The sequence below is a fragment of the Diplotaxodon limnothrissa genome, linkage group LG12 (assembly GCF_057381915.1).
Source record: "Diplotaxodon limnothrissa isolate DT_005_m linkage group LG12, D_limnothrissa_male_GT1.1, whole genome shotgun sequence".
NCBI classification, from domain to species: Eukaryota; Metazoa; Chordata; class Actinopteri; order Cichliformes; family Cichlidae; genus Diplotaxodon; species Diplotaxodon limnothrissa.
The window spans coordinates 9,931,204-9,948,755 of NC_140607.1; the positions used below are offsets into that span (position 1 = coordinate 9,931,204).

At 37.9% G+C, this 17,552-nt stretch overlaps 1 protein-coding gene across 1 annotated transcript; it reads right to left on the reverse strand.

Annotated features, from left to right (window-relative positions):
- Positions 1-2,771: 2,771 nt before the first annotated feature.
- LOC146620863 (uncharacterized) lies at positions 2,772-7,869 on the reverse strand. Its single transcript, XM_085367915.1, has 7 exons — positions 7,538-7,869; positions 7,191-7,458; positions 6,788-6,934; positions 6,616-6,692; positions 5,539-5,645; positions 4,653-5,098; positions 2,772-3,077 (listed from the first exon to the last, which is right to left on the reverse strand). Exons 1-7 carry the CDS (start codon positions 7,867-7,869, stop codon positions 2,772-2,774), a joined length of 1,683 nt encoding a protein of 560 aa, XP_085224041.1.
- Positions 7,870-17,552: the final 9,683 nt, after the last annotated feature.

Below are 17,552 nucleotides of genomic sequence, written 5' to 3' on the forward strand. Positions count from 1 at the left end.
TACTTTTTTTTTTTTAATCAAATTGGCTTCGTGTATATCCTGATATCCTAATATGATAATATTAAGAATGTCTTGATTGTACGATATAGCTTTAGGTAGTTTATGCACAAATGTTTCTATGTCACTATATATATATATATATATATATATATATATATATATATATATATATATATATATATATATAAACATAATGACAGAGATACAATAGTGAGTTGTATCTGTAAAACACAGTGGAGGCTCTGTCGTGGTTTGGCTCTCTATTTCGGCCTGTGGTGTAGGGGACCATGTCAAAATTGATGGAACACTGAAGGGATCCCAAACACACTGCAGATGCAGTAAAAACATACATGGATAGAGCAGGCTCATCATGACAGATCCAAGTCAGAATTTTCATTTGGTGTGCCTCCTCAACTCGTATCTATAAACAAGCTGCAGCTGTGTTTTTAAGTACAAAAAATGTATTGGTTTGTTTTGCTAGTGATGCTTGAATGGCTCTACATTGTTTGTTTTTTTGGTTTGTGAACTTGAATTGTTTTATGTGTGTATTGTATACGAGTATTGCATTGTATATAGTTAAACAACTTTTACAACTTTACTACCTGGAATAACGTTAACTGAAGATTGGGGAAGCCAATGCAGAAGTCCCTTAAACCTGTATTCTATCTGACGGCCACCAGATGGCAATAGATGTGGTTGTAAGAAAAACTTCTGGTTCTGTTGAAGTCTAGTGGGAAGTGGCTCTGTCTTAACCTCTGTAAACACTTTCATGCTGGGTTTATCAGTTCAGTCCCTCACTTGAATCATTTTGAATAAAAAAATCAAGTCTATTTTGTAAATCTTGGTGATATTGTGTTTTAACATGGAGGACTATTTGTGCAGAAAGACCTGGGTGAACACTGTGGGTAAATAACCCTTGGCTTCCTTTCTCTGTGACCTCAGTAAACACTTCCTTCAGAACTTTAGAGGCTAGTTTCATATTCTATTGAATAAAAAAAAAAAAAAAAAAAAGCAGTTCACATTATAAATTATGGTCATTATTAGAGTAAGAAACATGGATTACCCAGGGCATGCTCCTGGGCTAATGACTGGTCGATTACAAGTTGTGAGCATCAAGAAGTTCTGCATGTCTTTATAGAGTCATTAAATCATTACTCATGTAATACATCAGACAGCATATCATTTCAATCATGATCTAAGATGTTATTTATTAACTAATTTACATTTTACATTTCCACAACAAGAATACTAGATGCAAGGACAGTCAAGCTTCAATATTTTAATCAGTATTTAAGAACATGTAAATGAGCTGTGTCAAAGCCAACAAAGTTGGTTAGCAAAGTACGTAGATTTTACCACCATGCAGTATACTGCACATATAAAATGGGCAAAATCAAAATATCTTCAAAGAACTTCTAAATACTGAAGAACTCATCTCTGAATCCCCAGTTTCAGAGGCACTCATCAGAATGAATTGGGTCCTATGGAGCTGTAGTCCAAAATAAAGTAAATTTTATGAAAATTGTAATGTTTTCAATAGATGAGGTTGAAAGACGAGTTAGGCTTCCATTTTTTATTTTTAATCGTACTAAAATATATGTATACGAAACATTAAAAAAAACAAAACAAAAAAAAACTTAAACCTCAACACCAACTACCATTTTGATTTCAGGTATGAAACAAGCACCACCAAGGATCACCATCATTCACTACAACCAACTGTTTCTCATACGTACATGGAAGTTTGTTGTGATTTGAGGACTCTAGACAAGTGGAAGACAAAAGAAGTAGTGGCAGGTCTAAAAGAAGTAATGTCACTAAGATTCATCTACTGTTCTCTGAAACTTCATCAGATGTGATCCGAGTGGAAGGGTGGCTGTCAAAAAATGTACTCTTAAGGAAAAGAAACAGGGAGAAAGGGCTGAGGTGTGCCAAATTAAACAAAAACAAACTAGACTAAAAATCAGCATCCAACGGTCTCACGGAGTGAGGAATCCAAATTTGGAATTTTTGGTTCATCATTTGTCAGTATGTAGAAAACATAATGACAGAGGTACAACAGTGAGTGTTTACAGCTATCTGTAAAACACAGTGGGGTCTCAGTTTCAGCCTGTGGTGCAGGGGACCATGTTAAAATTGATGGAACACAGAAAAGAGGGTTCAGATTATCATCCGCCATGCACAACCAATTGGAGAGGGTCTAATTGGCTAACCACTTTGTTTTTCAGCATGACAGGGATCCCAAACACACTGTAGATGCAGTAAAAGGCTCAAGTCTTTTAGACAGTGTGGTACGCTTACATTTGGGGTGAGCAAGAGGTGAGACAGAGAATACAGATCTGCGCCGAGTGGTTATCAGATTCTGATTACAAATGCAAAACAAATGTATTTAGATTTATGTTCTTTGGAGGGGAAAACTAACAAATGGAGACAGCCCCCATTGTTTCAGACATTGTGTTGATGTATTTTACTTTCGTTATTTGGCAAAACCTCATTCACAAAGCAACATGAACCTGCATTAAGGAGGCATTAGATAAGCATATAATGCATCAGACAGCAGAGTTTCTATAAAAACACACCCTAGAATATTGTAGGGTGTATTTTGTTGTAATGAAAAGTCTTTGTTACCTGTTCATCAAAGCTGCTGATGACTTGTGAGATACACAACCATTCCTTATGAGTTTAAAAGAGCACCAAATAAGGAATTTAGAAGGTTATGGAAACAACCTCAACAACCACATGCAGGGACACTAACAAGCAGCAGAACTCCCTCACAGGTCAGTAGACTCCCACTGTTCTTTACTTATCCTGGCTCCAGTCACTTCCTGCTCTGTCTTTTCCTCCATCTTAGGCCATGTAAGCCAATCGGGGGTGAGATATTTGAAACTGCCACTTGCTGCAGGAACAAATGAAAATATTGCCGGAGAGGAGAAGTAATCCCGACTGCGGATGCTTGGACAGCCTCTGAAATCCAATCCGGACTGCCCTTGTGGGTTGAGGTAGTGGGCCGATGTTGCTAAGAAGCTGGAATTAGGATAAAACAGAAATCCTCCAAAGTGTGAAAGGCTCATCAGGTCCTGATAACAAGAATAAGATAGATAGAAAAGATTATCCGAGGATCATGGACAGCAACAGCCCAGGTCAAGAGTGGTTTTCAGTCCAGAAAGACTGAAAAAAACCTACAACACACATAATGCTCTAGAAGTGTAAATACATTACATGAGTATTTATTGTATTGTGTATTATTTTTAAAAACCTAAAAGTACAGTAGATCAAGTAATAATAGGAATGGCTTTCATTTTAGTGTTAATTAAAAAAAAAATTCAAAGAATTCCTACTTGTACTTGTCTACTCATTTTTCCAGGGGTACTTAAATGCAGGTAATTCTGCAACTATAGCTATTCAGTTATATAGAGTATCTATATAGACGCATTTTTTAAAAATAGAAAACTCTGCAAATCCCTTTGGAAACTGTTTGAAATACTAAACTAAGGCATATCCACAGCCTCTGGAAACTTAAAAAGTAGTTCAAACAATATGAAGTTAAGTCAAAAAAAATACAGATGAAGACAATTTTCTCAGTTATCTATAGCATGAGTTAAAAATAAAACATGAGGGTACTTACAGAATGTAAAAAGCAGACACATTCTTCATTAAACTTGCAAGTAATTATGCTGTAATTTCTTTAAAATAATCCTTTTGATTTGTAGAAAAATATAATTTTTTATTATTTAAAATTATGAACAACATCCATCCATCCATTCTCTTCTACCCATCCTTTTCAGGGTTGCAGGGTGAGGGAGGGGGTGGGATGTCTAGTTATGCACAACTATGAGACATTTTAATAAAAAATGTACAACTCTGAAAATAAAATCTGACATCCTACTTTTCTGCTCTTCACTACATTAATTAATGGGCTATATTTACTTAAATTAGGATAACCAATGAGACCACAGTGAGGTAACACACTAGTTGACAGTGAATTATCCTTTCCAACCTTTAAGGTTCCTGTGCAGACAAACCAGCTATATATGTTGTTAAAACATAACCAGTGCTTTGTCCTTTGTGTTTCTTTTAGTATTAAATGTGGAGTGTGCCAGTCTGTACATGTATGACCGGTCAGAAAGACTCTTCAAAAAGTTGCAGTCACATGAGGGTCAAAGCGCCTCTCTCCAGCCTTTGGAAATACATTCTTTGGAAATGCTGACTGCATTTTTTTAACAGATATAAGACTTGTTGTGCATTCTGGGTAGTAAGCACCTTAAAAACATGACCAATGGAAAATGCACTAAGTTTTGCTATAAAAAACACTATTTGTGCTTCATGTGTCTGTTCATATTTACTCTGTAGTTGAATTAAAGTAAAAAAGATAAGTAAATAAAGTATAAGTTAACAGTTAAAATAGGCTAAATCTGCACTTTTTACAACAATTAAATGCTACCTACAGTAGTATGCATAATAAGTATTAAAACACACCATTCTTTAAGTTTGATTACTAATAATACTTCCTATGCTCTAAGTCTCATCATGTGAGCCTTAATGCCTCACTTTGACAGGCACTTAAAGGCTATGGGTGCCCTAATGGATTTTTTTAAGGTTATGCAGAAGTCATTGGATATAGCTTTCAAATTGTGTTTTGTGTTGCTATGTACCTGTGCCATTGCATGTTGTTGATTAATAGGAAGAGGAGTCAGTGCTGGACTCAATCCACATGGCACTACTCTGTCCACGTTGGCACAGCTGTGCCAGGTGTTCAGCCGAGATGAGTGGAAAAGGCCATTTGAAACACTGGGATCCCACAGATATCTGTTTAATTCTGGAGAATAAGCACAGCTGTATGCAAAACCGGTGGAGACATCAGACAGTTGTTCCGTCCTTGCATCTTGTTTCTGGCAGCGATTTGCTTGGTCAGTTGTTAGGCTGCTGACATGACTTTGTCCGAGGTCCACATCTTTGTGGATCCTGGCTGTAGTCTGCATGGTTGCTTCTGTGATGGAAACCTTTGGCTCTGGTTCTTTTTCCTGGTGTGTTTCACACATCTCTTCTCCAGGAAACTCTTCAGAATTTGTGTCCTTATCACTGTCACTCTCGTGGGGATCTTGCAAAACCAAAATAAACAAGAAACAAGACATATTCATACTTGTTCAAACAACAAAAATTCAACAAAATTCCATTGTATGGGATAATGTCAGATCACTGTCTTAACACAGCCTATAAATATTGAATACAGGTTAAAAAATATATATATAGGTCACTCATATACAAAGTTAGTTTAGCAAAGATAATTCAAGTTAAAATATGTTTAACTTTAAGTGTACTTATTTTTTTTAATCTTCTATTAAGTGTATATATAACTGAGCCAATCATATCGTATTAACAAAATTAAAATACCACGAAAACTGTGAAAAGTCAACGGTAATCATGGTCATCACGTTTTTAAACCCTTTTCTTAGTTCTGTAAGCTTTTGTGTTTTTTATAGCATAGGGGTTGCACTGACATTATGAATACTGCGCAGGTGAAGTGGTGAATTCGCTCACCTGAAGACTTGGAATTGTGTGAATGCTGTGGAGAGTCTTTTACAGGTTCATGTTTCACGTCAGTCAGCTGTGTCTCTTTAGAGCTGTGGGATGAGTGTTGTAGTTTCCTGATATAACCAAGAACAACACAATAAGAAGAAAAAGGTCACCCGTATCATTGCTGAGTAATAGTGACTTGTGGCAGTTTTGTTCAAACTGACATTACTTTGGTGTTCAGTCGTAAAAAAAACGGAACTTCCGCAGTTTTGTTTTGTTTTTAACTCAGAAGCTCAGAAACAGATTTTATGTGTGAAATTTGGCGTCCTAGAGTAAAAGAGACATTCTGTAAAGCAAAGCATGCAAAGACACATTTGACCTTTTTTAATGGGAAGCTAAAATTTATAGTAATATTCCGTAAACAAGATTAGTGGCTTACTGGGAAAAAATGTTCTTCTAAAGCAACAATTTTTTTTTTTATTTTTTTACAAATACTGATGGCTGCAGTTACCAAATTGAGGCCAAAGTGTCTGTGTTTTTACAAGAAATGTGGGGATGTTAGCACTGAGTTTATAATTATACTCTGTGATTACTTCATGAGGTTTTAGATGCACATTTGACTCCTCTAGCAGTAAAAAGAATTGTCACAGCTACCTGGATTCAGATTTCTTTTAGTAGAGAACACTCTGAAATTGAATTTCCAGTTGAGAAATTAAAACTGCACAAACAAAATAGGATAAATAACACATAAAAAATACACTTGAGGAAATTTTGTTTAGGTTTTGTTTTGTATTTTCCTAGATGTCTCTAGGAAAGAATGAAAAAAAGTGTCCATAATGCTATAAGTAAAATTAATTGATGACTTTGTTTATTGTTTTAACTTTGTTTGAGAAAAAACAGTTATATAAGCACATGTTATCATGTTATTGGCATGATGTTTCATTTTTTAATATCATTGTTATCACCAATACATATAATTTTCATTTACTCCTTTTTGTACTTCTACACAACCACAACAAGGTACTGCAGGGTTTGGTTTCATATAGAAACAAACATGTACATAGTATTTTCTTTTTTTGTAACTTATAAGAAATAACTTGCCTCTTCTCTCTCCTTCCATTGCCAGTATCTCGGAATCCCTTGGCGAAAGGATTGTTGTCTATTTTCAGCTGTGTGATCTAATATTTGATACAAAAGAAACATTTCTTTATGATTGCAGACTCAAAGTCTTCACCTTCCTTTCCACTTTGTTCTAGGGAAGAGAATTCCTTACCTTGTCATTCTGGTAAGCTGTAACTGCGATGAATTCAGTCTCAGAGAACACATATGTCCTAAAAGTGCAGTAAGGCAGCGTTAGGATGTCGTGTGCCTTTACTATATGAAACCTGGGCTGGTACTTGTGCATCGAGTTGAGAATTGTCTGCAAATGAAAAGAATTAGAAAAACTCAAAATTGGAAGCATAGTGCATAGCAAAAATAAAAGGAAAGCGTTAGTAACACTTAAGTGAAAAGAATTTCCCAGCACCCCCAAGCTACTTTACGCATTGAGCGAATTTACTGGATTTCTGTGTTATTGCTCACTAAAAGACCATAAACAGCACGTCTTGATGCGCTCTTTGACAGCATGGTGGTTGTTCAAAGCCACCTTTAAAACAAGGTGTTAGGTGAAAACTTACAAATCCATGCTTGTCTGATATGTTGTTGGTTAGTTTCAGCTTGAGGAAGTTGACCACTTTGGACATCCACTGCTCTCCCGTAGCCGGACTGTCCGGGTGGATGTACATGCGTTTGGGCATCTCGGGGTCCGCCTTGCCAGCCACCATCCAGCGTGAGTTATGGAATTTATATCTACAGTCATCAGCTGCCACGATGTCCATGAGGAGAATATATTTGGCTTTTCTGTCCATCCCCGTGCACCTGGCCCTGAGCGGCGGAAACATACGTCTGCGAGGAGAAGAGACCGTGACAGGAAGCACGCATTCATCAACACCTTTCCATTCATGCGTAAATGTTAGAAAATTACCTCCCAGATTTTGTAATGACCATTTCTGTTCCGCATTTGTGGAACTGTCTCCAAAGCTCACTGGCTTCTAAATAAAGTTTGGGCTCATCTTCTGCTGTTTCCTCGATTTCCACAAGTTCACGAGGCCGAGAAAATAGCGCAGAGCTCTCCGGCGTAGATGTGCGAAGGATCGGATCTACACTGGAATCCAGGCTTCGGTTTGGCGGTCCTCCCGTGGATGCAATTGGGAACAAAGTGAATCCGGACAGGAGAGTCGCGCAGGGAGCCGGATCTCCTCCTGGAAAAGTTTGAGGCACCGCTGCTGAGACGCACAGCTCAGAGAAAGTGCGCATGGTTTCCAAAGAGAAACTTTATTAGGAAGACCTTACAATTTTATACAAAATAAAAACAGTTGCACATAAAAAAAAAAGTCAGCAAAGCGTGTTAGAGCAAACAGCTGTTATACTTGTTTATCAGCCGAAGGTCCACTACTCTCTAATGCCTCCCAGCTTGTGTCGAAGCCGATTTGCTTATTGACACGTTTGAACTCCTTGTGACACTCGGCAGTGGGTGGGGTTTATTTATGTGGAGAAAAGTGCTGTCCTATGTTGAGTGAAATTCAACTTTATTAATCACAAAACAAAACAGCACATTACACACGAACAACACTGAGATATACAAATAACCAAGACTTGGCTCACTTTAAAATTATTATTATTATTATTTTTAAGTTGCCATTTATAATACAGCACCAATATGCAACATCGCCATAAATATGAAATTATTCAAAGTGTCACTAAAAATTACTTTTTTTTCCTAAATAATTATTTTCCTATTTTATACTATTTTCTTATTTTAACACAAATACGGCTGTGACACAGGAGGAAAAAACTATTTAAGACACTAAAATGAGTGTATTTATTTGTGATTTACAGTTACCCTAATCACGTTATCATTTCTATAAAATTATATTTAAATCATAGCATTTTCCCGTATTAGGGTTAACTTGTAGAATTCAGAGGTTAAAAAGGGGGATTAAGAGGTTAAGAACCCAACAATGGATCTGTGAGATCGCATCTTCTGTAAAAGATCATTTATGAGAAGTAGCATACAAACACACAAAAAATGTATAAAACCTTGATTTACAAGAGAACTCTTTTGTTCCATTCTGTGTTTGAATTGGGACAGGTTTTGTACTTGAGGGTGTGATTTGTCCATAGACTGTATAAAACTGGTTTCTGGACTTCAAAATGGAAGTCCAGAAACCAGTTTTATACAACATTTGGTCAAATTTGGACCAGGAGGTGGAGTGCTATTAGATATCGGCTAATTATATGGGTACAGCACACACACACACACACACACACACACACACACACAGAGAGAGAGAGAGATGAACAGCAACACATGATATAACGATATATTACAACGTGCTATCTATTAAGCACACCCATTATTCATACACTTGGACATGCACTCCTAGTAAGATTGGCAGCTATACTAAATGTTTTCCACTTCAAGGCACAAGAAAACTGTCAAAACGTCTGATTTTATAAAGTTGGTTACGTTTGCTACAGATTAATTAATTAAGTGCATTTGATTATCAGCTCCTGGTTGATACATATGGAATACATGCATTTAGTTTTTCACTGCTTTTGCATTTTGCTAATTTTTCTGTTAAATACATAATAACAAAGTATAATTTGTTTATCTGAGGACCTGATAAGGACCAGATTATGTTTGATTATGTTTTCATATATAAAAAAACTTCATCATTGAATTCATATAGTGTAAACAGCCAAATAAAACACAACAACTGAACTTATCAAAACTGTTGCACAAACTTCTTGAAAAAACTGTACTGCGCAGCAGGCCATATTATTTTCAGGTATTCCATTAAAATGCTCCAAAAGGCACCAACAACACAAACCCAGTGGAGAGGTCCAGTTCAGTGACCCTGATTAGTGGAGGTGAGGCCTAGCAGACCCGCTACCAGCTACAATTGCCTGTATCTGGACACCTGTCAATCAAAGAGGCTTTTGAGGCTCTCCTTTTTTTCTTTTGTCTTTGGTACTTCCATATTGGTTTCATTTGTCAGCTCCATGATTTGTCCATTCAGCCTTTTTGTTTTTTTACATTGTAGTGTAAAATCCATCTACTAATTAGAAGGTTGGTTGTTCAATCCTCGTCTGCTCCAGTCTGCATGCCAAATATCTGTACGAGATACTAACCCCAAGTTCGTCTCCAGTGCATCCATTGGAGTATGAATGTGTAGGAATGTTAGACTGAAGCACGTACGGAGAAAGCATAGAAAAAAAGCGCTTGTGTGAATGTGTGTGAATGGGTGACTGAGGTAAGTTGTGTAAAGCGCTTTTAGTGCTCAGATAGTGTAGAAAAGTGTTAAAAGAACCAGTCCATTTACCATTTAGAGTGATAAGCCTAAAAAGCCTGCATCTACTCATCTATGCTTTCTTCAAGTTTTCTGCTGCTTCATGCGCTGTTTCATTTAGTTTTTTTTTATAGCTCAGGAGAAATTGGAAACACATCCTTACAGTGGTGCCCTATATTGACACCGCAGACAGTGAGCTACTTGATCAGAAAGGCAAGTACCTCAGACATGCCATAGAGGTTATCAGTGGAAGTTTCTTCAACAGGTCTGGGAGCATGAAGGACTGCATAATATCTTTGTAGGTGCCAGTGAATGCACAGTCCTGACAGTGAACCCTGAAGGTGAAAAGGTGTTGGGAGAGGAGCTCTCTAGATGGCATCATAAATGCCTTTTGATAAAGCAAACACTGACTGACAACATGGCTTCTAGTCTTCAAAAAGGAAATATTCCAGATGCTCAATGGTGCTCAAAACACTAAAACACTGAAGTGTTTCTAAGAAGAAAAAAGTCAACACTTTTATCATTGCTGTGTGTGTTGTTGTGTCTTATAGTGGGCCTAGGTGTCTGAAATAAACTGTTTTAGCTCTCGTCCCTTTGAGCCAACAGAAGGTTTAAACCACAGTATAAAAGATGGGCATAGCTTCTGGGTCTGAACAATGAAGGCAGCATGGAAGTGCCTTTAACCTGCATTCTTTTTGATGTCTACCAAGAGGACGATAACTGTGGTTGCAAAAGACTTCCAGCCCTATAAAAGTCTATGGGAAAACAGCCCCCTGGTCTGACCTTAGTAAACTCTTCTCTAATGGGTTTATGGGCTCACTCACTCATTTCAGGTCAAATTGTATAAATTATAAAGTCCATTTTGTATAACACAGTCTGTCTTAGATCCTGCATTTAGGTTTGCATAGAGGTATACTCAATATTGTTGGCCGACTCAAGGACCCTAACCTCCACTCCCCACCTCCTATAAACACTGTAACAAACACCATAGCAGCACCACTAGTGAAATCTGTGTAACAAACAAACCTTCTGTCTTCCCACATCATTGCCGTGCCTTGTGGTTTCATTTGCTCCACTGATGTGGTCTCTCTGTACAGTGCTGCATGGGGACAGTGTGGGAGGATTCGGCTCTGTGGAGAAGCAGCCAGTGATTTTCCCGGCTGGATTAGACTCTAGATTTGGTTACAGACTTTTTATTGCTCAATGGTCCATGACACTGCAGGGAAAACTTTGTGTGAGTGAGGGCGGCAGGTTCGGGATACAGTTGTACCACACGTGTGTACAACACAGGAGGGGCTGGACAGCATGTCAGCATGAGGAGATAGCATTGAGTATGAAGTCACATAACATAGTTGTGTGTGAAATTTTACTGTATGTAGTCCTAATACAAATAACAACAACAGAAACTGTTAGGTATTTTGATACCACGGTAAGCATTTACAGGATATTGTTTTATACAGGAAAACTGTTACTCAATAAGGCCGATCTACTAGTTGTTTTTCTCTTTCTCTGTGACCCAAGAATTAATGTGTAGGACTCACAAGCTGGTACCTCAAGGTCGAAAACACCACAGAGATGAGACCACTTCCCTACTCCCATCCTCCCTTCCTTATCTCTTAGAAAAAGGCTCGTTAAAGGCCAGGTGGTTTGTTTCAGAATTCACTGATGAAAGAACTCTGTATTCTATGTCTAGGAGTGTATTTTGCTGGGATGATCATAAATTATAGCTGAACTGATAAACTACACAAGGGATACTTTGCTCAGAAGGCAGGAAGACGTTTCCTTATTTGGTCTGTACCGGTTTGAACTGGGAAAGCTGACACACGAACCTTTTTTTCCTCTATATAAGCTGTTATGTACTAAATAAACCTTTGAGTCGATTTGGGAAGACAACCTGAAGCAGTCTGTGTTTCCTTGTTCTCCCAAGCTGCTCCCGACGTCGTAACTAACCCAGCTGAATGGCATACCTGAGTGTTACTTTAAATAATTAGGAATCTTAGAAGGAAAGGACAGAACTCTGCTTATCGCTCACGCCACGGAGGAAACCCGGGAAGGCAATTTCCTTCAGAAACATTATTAAAACCAAAGTTCTTGAAAATGAAAATGTCCTTTACTAGAAGTCCAGTTAGTCCAGGGTAAGGGGATTTTAAGAAGTATGTCCAGCTGACAGAGACATTATATCTTTGATGTCAGAACCTGCAAGACATCCAAGACAAGGCAGCAAGAAAAGGCCACCAGCTGACCATTATTCAGTGATGAAATGCTTGCTGGGGGCATTTTTTCCATTTTTAAGTCAAATATATAACTTAGTTTTAGGCCACTATGTTTCTACAAATTAATAACAAACTATTTGACAATGTACAACTGGTGCTATCAAAGACTGTGGCTAATTCAGACCGCTGAGAGTAACATTATGTTTGCAAAAGCCCTCAGCAGTTACTGTAGCCTACTAATACATTAGCATTAACTTGCAGCTGACTAGATGTAGAACAGGATTGCCAACTGTCCCGCTATTTTGCTCAATTTACGGGACATCCCATATAATGAGCAAAATTAGTTCGCCCCTTATTCTACCTTAAATGTCCCGAATATTGACCATTACCTATGATGTCCCCAACAGATGGCACTCTTACAAATACCAAATTAGATTTGACCACAGCTGTATCAGAGGAGAGCTTGTGTCCAGTCACCACCATCGCTGACGGCCCATCACACACACCAAATGTGAGGAGTAATATGTGATTTGTAAAAATGTGGTGGCATTTTGTCTGTGTAGCATAATAAAGTTTTGTTTGAATATTTTTTGCTTATTTCTCAAAGGAAATGGCCATGTGATTTCGGTTATCAGTTATTTTGTTTTTCTTTAATGTTTTGATGAGGTATTGATTAAACTAAATAACATTTTACTGCATTTTTATTATATTTACACAATTCCCAGCTGGCTGTGCATTGTTGCAAAAAATTACAACTGTACAACTGTAAAAAATTTTGCTAGCATTTCGTCTCATATTTACATCTCTGAACTGTTTTGTGCAATTCTAATGGTTTTTAAAAAGGTGGTCAAGAAAACACAGCCAGTGCAGAATTATTGAATTACAGCTGGCAATATGGCAAAGTCCAACTGGAGCTTCACAGAACTGCATGATGGTTTTGGGCTGAACTTAAATGAAAAGAGTTAATCTGCACTGTTTCATATAGTAGTGTCATCTAGCTGCTCCACCGCACTGTTGAACAATCATTTTAGGTGATGCACCACAGAAATAATAAGATAGATGCACTTAACCAATATCTATGTCAGTATTGCATAGGTCCAGATGGGCTCAAAATTTGATGTTTTGTAACACTAACATATGCACTTTGTATCATTTTAAACTGAAAACCATTCATATAAATGTTTCAGTGGAAACTTTTACCTCTCTAGGTGTATGATCATTGGGGCATTTTCAAATTGTAACAGATATATGCAAGTTTATTTTCCTTAGAACATAAACTATACCTGAAGCTCAGTATTCTGTGTCTGATAGTGTGCTACAACTTCAAGTTGTTGCCTTTGATGAAGCGGTAAGGCCAGTTTTCCAAAGGCAACACACTGAGGTTTGTAGTACAGTGAGGATTCTGCTGTGAAATCAGGAAATGCCTCACACTGGACCTTTTGTTACAGCTTCCCCAAGATTCTTTGATCAGATGCCTAAGTAAGCACACGTCTTAACCAGAGGTCATTCAAGATATGTGGTGGGTGGCAGAACTGTTGATGACCCAGTCTTTTTCTATCAGGGAAGCAGGGGAAAACCCTGTCTGTTCATCGGCCTACTTCAAAGAGTCAGCCAGTAATCTGAAACAGGCCAGAGAATGATGGCAAACAAGACGGCTGGTGTTATTTGTGGGTTTGGCCCATGAGTTGTGTGTAAAACCTGCCACTGCGGATAAACCCACAGATCTCCACTGGGTCACTGCCCAGTAACACACTCTCTGCAGTAAAACATCCACATTGCTGGATGGATCCTTTTGGGTGCCAATAAGGCAAGAGAAGCTTGATGAATAGGGAAAGGAAGTTCCATCACAATAAGCTTAAGTCCTGGGTTGGGTCAGTTTTCAGTGGGGTTATCTGACAGATTGTAACATTGTGGCAGGAGATCTGTATGTATAGTCATCAGACCAAATTGACCAAAATTTAATTTAATTCATAGAAATACAAAATCCAACCAGCAAGCTGAAACAAACAATCGCCATAACCTATGTCAGCAACATCCATCATCACATTATCAAGCAGTCAAAGATCAAAGACCCATGCTAAAATATTCATGAAATCAGGTTGAACCCAGTATGGTAAATGTGGGCATATTTTTCACTGGATGAGTAAATTCAAGGCCATCCACACTGACTGGTAAATGTCTGAGCCCAGAACATTAAAAAAATTTATACAGAAGATGTTGCAATAGCCTAAGAAGATGAGAATTTTGGTTTTCCTTTTAGGCTATGTACAGACAACAACCTTCACAAATAAGATAAGGCAGCCTACATGTCATATAACCAGTGTAACCTGTTTTGATCCTATCCATCTCTCCACTCATCCATTATCTTCCACTTAACCTAAGTCAGGTCATGATGACAGCAGGCTAAGCAGGGTTCTCCAGCCACAGTTTCCACTTCTTTCTGCGGTATCCAGAGGCATTATCAGGCCATACGAGATCTATAATCTCTTCAGGAGGTTCTGGCTCTATACTGGTCATATCAGCAGGCTGTGGCATGAAATGGAAAATTCACTTTAATTAACATTCACAATATATATCACTTATCAGTCCATGGGTATCTATTTTTATTGATGGTAGGATGGTGCATTGCTGCAAATTATGGGACAGAAACATCTTATGTCCTTTCATAAATGATGGTCTGGTGTGTTTTATGCTAACAGAGTTAATAAGGAAGAACTGAAGCACATTTCCTTAATATTTAGATCATTAGACCAGCTCTTATGGCTGCTGGATCTTCCAGATCACTTCACTGGCAAAGCTCCTGAGGAACACTGTCTAATCGACCATAGGCTTCTATGTCAAAACACAAAGCATGTTGTGGTACTTTTAAAACGGACCCCAGAGAGCCAAAAAGAGTAAAATAATATTTGCGAAATGAAAACATAAACACAGACAAACTTTAGAAAATGTTTTATGAAGACAGAATAAGTCTGACCACGTTTAGCTGACACATACTCACAGCCAGGAGCTCTGGAAACCCTCCAAACCTGTCTGCCCGCACTGTCTCCCCTAACACCTCTCGTGTTTGGACAGTTGAACGTTGATGAATGGCCTAATGGTAACGGGTTAGTGTGAGTGAACATATTTGGGCTTTGGAGGTGGGAGGAATGTAGTTTAGCAGCGGAGCAGAGGTGCTAAAAGAGATATCAAACACACTGTGACCACATGTCTCAAGGTGGCAAAAAGAGTCATGAGAAATTCAAGTTTGGCAAGTCTCCCTTCATTTCATATTCAGACAGCAAAGTGGTGTTATTTTTGGCACCTCTTAACCTCAGTGAACAACATAGAACAGGAGTTAGGTTGCTTGTTTTGCTACATGTTAAACAAGCATAGTTTCAAAAATATTTTTATCTTTCAGATGAACCTTTCCACATTTATCTTGGACCCAGTTCTTCTGTTAGAAGATTTCCATTTGCGTATACCATACAGGTGAAAATTCTATATTAAATGGTAAATTAAGGGGAAGATGTGAACCTAACTATCCAATCTTTACCCTAAACAGATCACTGGTGACCCACAGGCTATTAGGATGCTGAAAAGTGTATATAGGAAGTTGGAGTGAACCACAGTTCATGTGTCATGCACTTTAGAGCTTTGTTTTATTCTTTGGTTATGGTTACATTAGCCCTGCATGTTAAACAGGACCTTTAAAGGTACCCAGTATGCACGAAAGGTCCTGCCCAACCATCCATAAATGAGGATTTGTGAGAACCTTTTCAGTCATAGCCCCTTAAATACATCATTTACATGACTGTGACATTATATCTCTGAAGCAGTTCTGTTCCATCCTTAGCACAGCTTCAAATCCAACCAGGAACATTTCAGAACCAAAACATTCATTTTATTTTGAATGAATATTGGCTGGATTCTTTTTGAGTTTCTTTTGTGAGACCTCCTGTTTTTCTCTCCTGCTCTCTGCAGTTTCACATAACTTCTGTTAAAACAAAACAAAAAAAAAAAAACCTGTATAGATACATCAGCATGTGTTACTCAAACCATATATAGACTGATCGGCCTTCACAGTTGTGTGAAGTACCTCGATATGGGTGCTAAAATATGGGTAATTATTGGATTGATCGGTCCAGATCAAATGCATTTATGCAGAAAGGAGCTGCATTCACTAAAAAACAATTTCAGAACCTTTGCTGATCCTATTCACTAATTTCAAAGTACATAGGGTCATGCAAATTCTATCTCAAGGATCATGAGTGTCAAACTGATGATGCCTTAACATCATGGTCATATTCTGTTTGCCATATCCCTTGTCTAAAACAATTTAATAAATCTGTATTCCCTTCTTTCTACTCCATTTTAGGGGTAGAAAATGTTCTTTTCATTAGTATATTTAAAGTCCATGATCAAGAGTCACAGTCCTGGTTCGTGCATTTGTTGTATGTATCTGTAGGACATGATTCAACAGTTTCAGTTCAGGCATTAGTGTGGTTTACAGCTGAACTGTGTATGCAGACGAGTCTGGCAGCAGATAACCTTTGGGCTGTGGGGATGAGTGTGGGGGTTTGAAGCTGAAGATTCTCAAGGTGATGCGAAGCATTCTTCACATTTCCCGGATCTTCAGATCTCTGGAAATAGTCAAACAGTTAAGATGTATTTGCTCATTAGGCAAACAACAATACCCATGAGCACTTTTTTCTGTCTTCAGGTTTAAGGTGAGTTCTCTGAAGGTTAAAACATTTGAAAAAATAGGTGAAAAAATGTATATATGTCATTTAATCTACAGCTTTTACTGTAAACAGCTGCAAGCTTTTGTCCCATCCTCCCTATTTTCCTCTCTGTGAAGTTCAGTCTTGTTCCTGCATTTCTATAATTCAGCTTTTATGTTCATTTCCTGTGTTAGTTGGTAGCTTTTTGTCTCTTGTGTCTTCTGCTTAATTATACTTTTTCCCATCTCATTGTCTGGATTGTCATCCCTTGTTACTTGTTAGCGAGCTGAAACAACCACAGACACACAAAGAAAGATGTTACTAACATGAAATAGGGCATATGTAGATACAAAACTTAAACTAATCTAGGAGTCATGTTAATGGGGTGGACCACTGTCAATTATAGGAAAACCCAAGGGTGTGTCATATCAAGCCAGGGTCTTTAAACCCATCTTGACTTCTAACATCCAAAAGATCTTACTATTTATACTTATATTACATTTATAGTTTTTTTTTCTTAGAGTGCACACAGTGATGCAGAAGTAATTTAAAGTAAAGCCAAATGTATTTATTTGCTTCCAGTTCATTCTGCTCAGACAGCAAATTTGACCAAAACCAGAGAGGTTTGTTAAAAAAGAATAAAACAAACAGAAAAAAACAACAGGGCCATAAATCAGCTAAGAATGTAAGTGAAAAAAGTGAATGGGAAAGAGTTTTGGAAGGAAGAGGCAGAA

Coding starts and splice junctions, on each gene's coding strand:
- LOC146620863 (XM_085367915.1), bottom strand. CDS start 7,869: ATGCGCACTTTCTCTGAGCTGTGCGTCTCAGCAGCGGTGCCTCAAACT. Junction 6,693..6,787: donor CAGCTTACCAGAATGACAAG/GTAAGGAATTCT, acceptor ATCAAATATTAG/ATCACACAGCTGAAAATAGA. Junction 3,078..4,652: donor AACAACATGCAATGGCACAG/GTACATAGCAAC, acceptor TCTTGTTATCAG/GACCTGATGAGCCTTTCACA.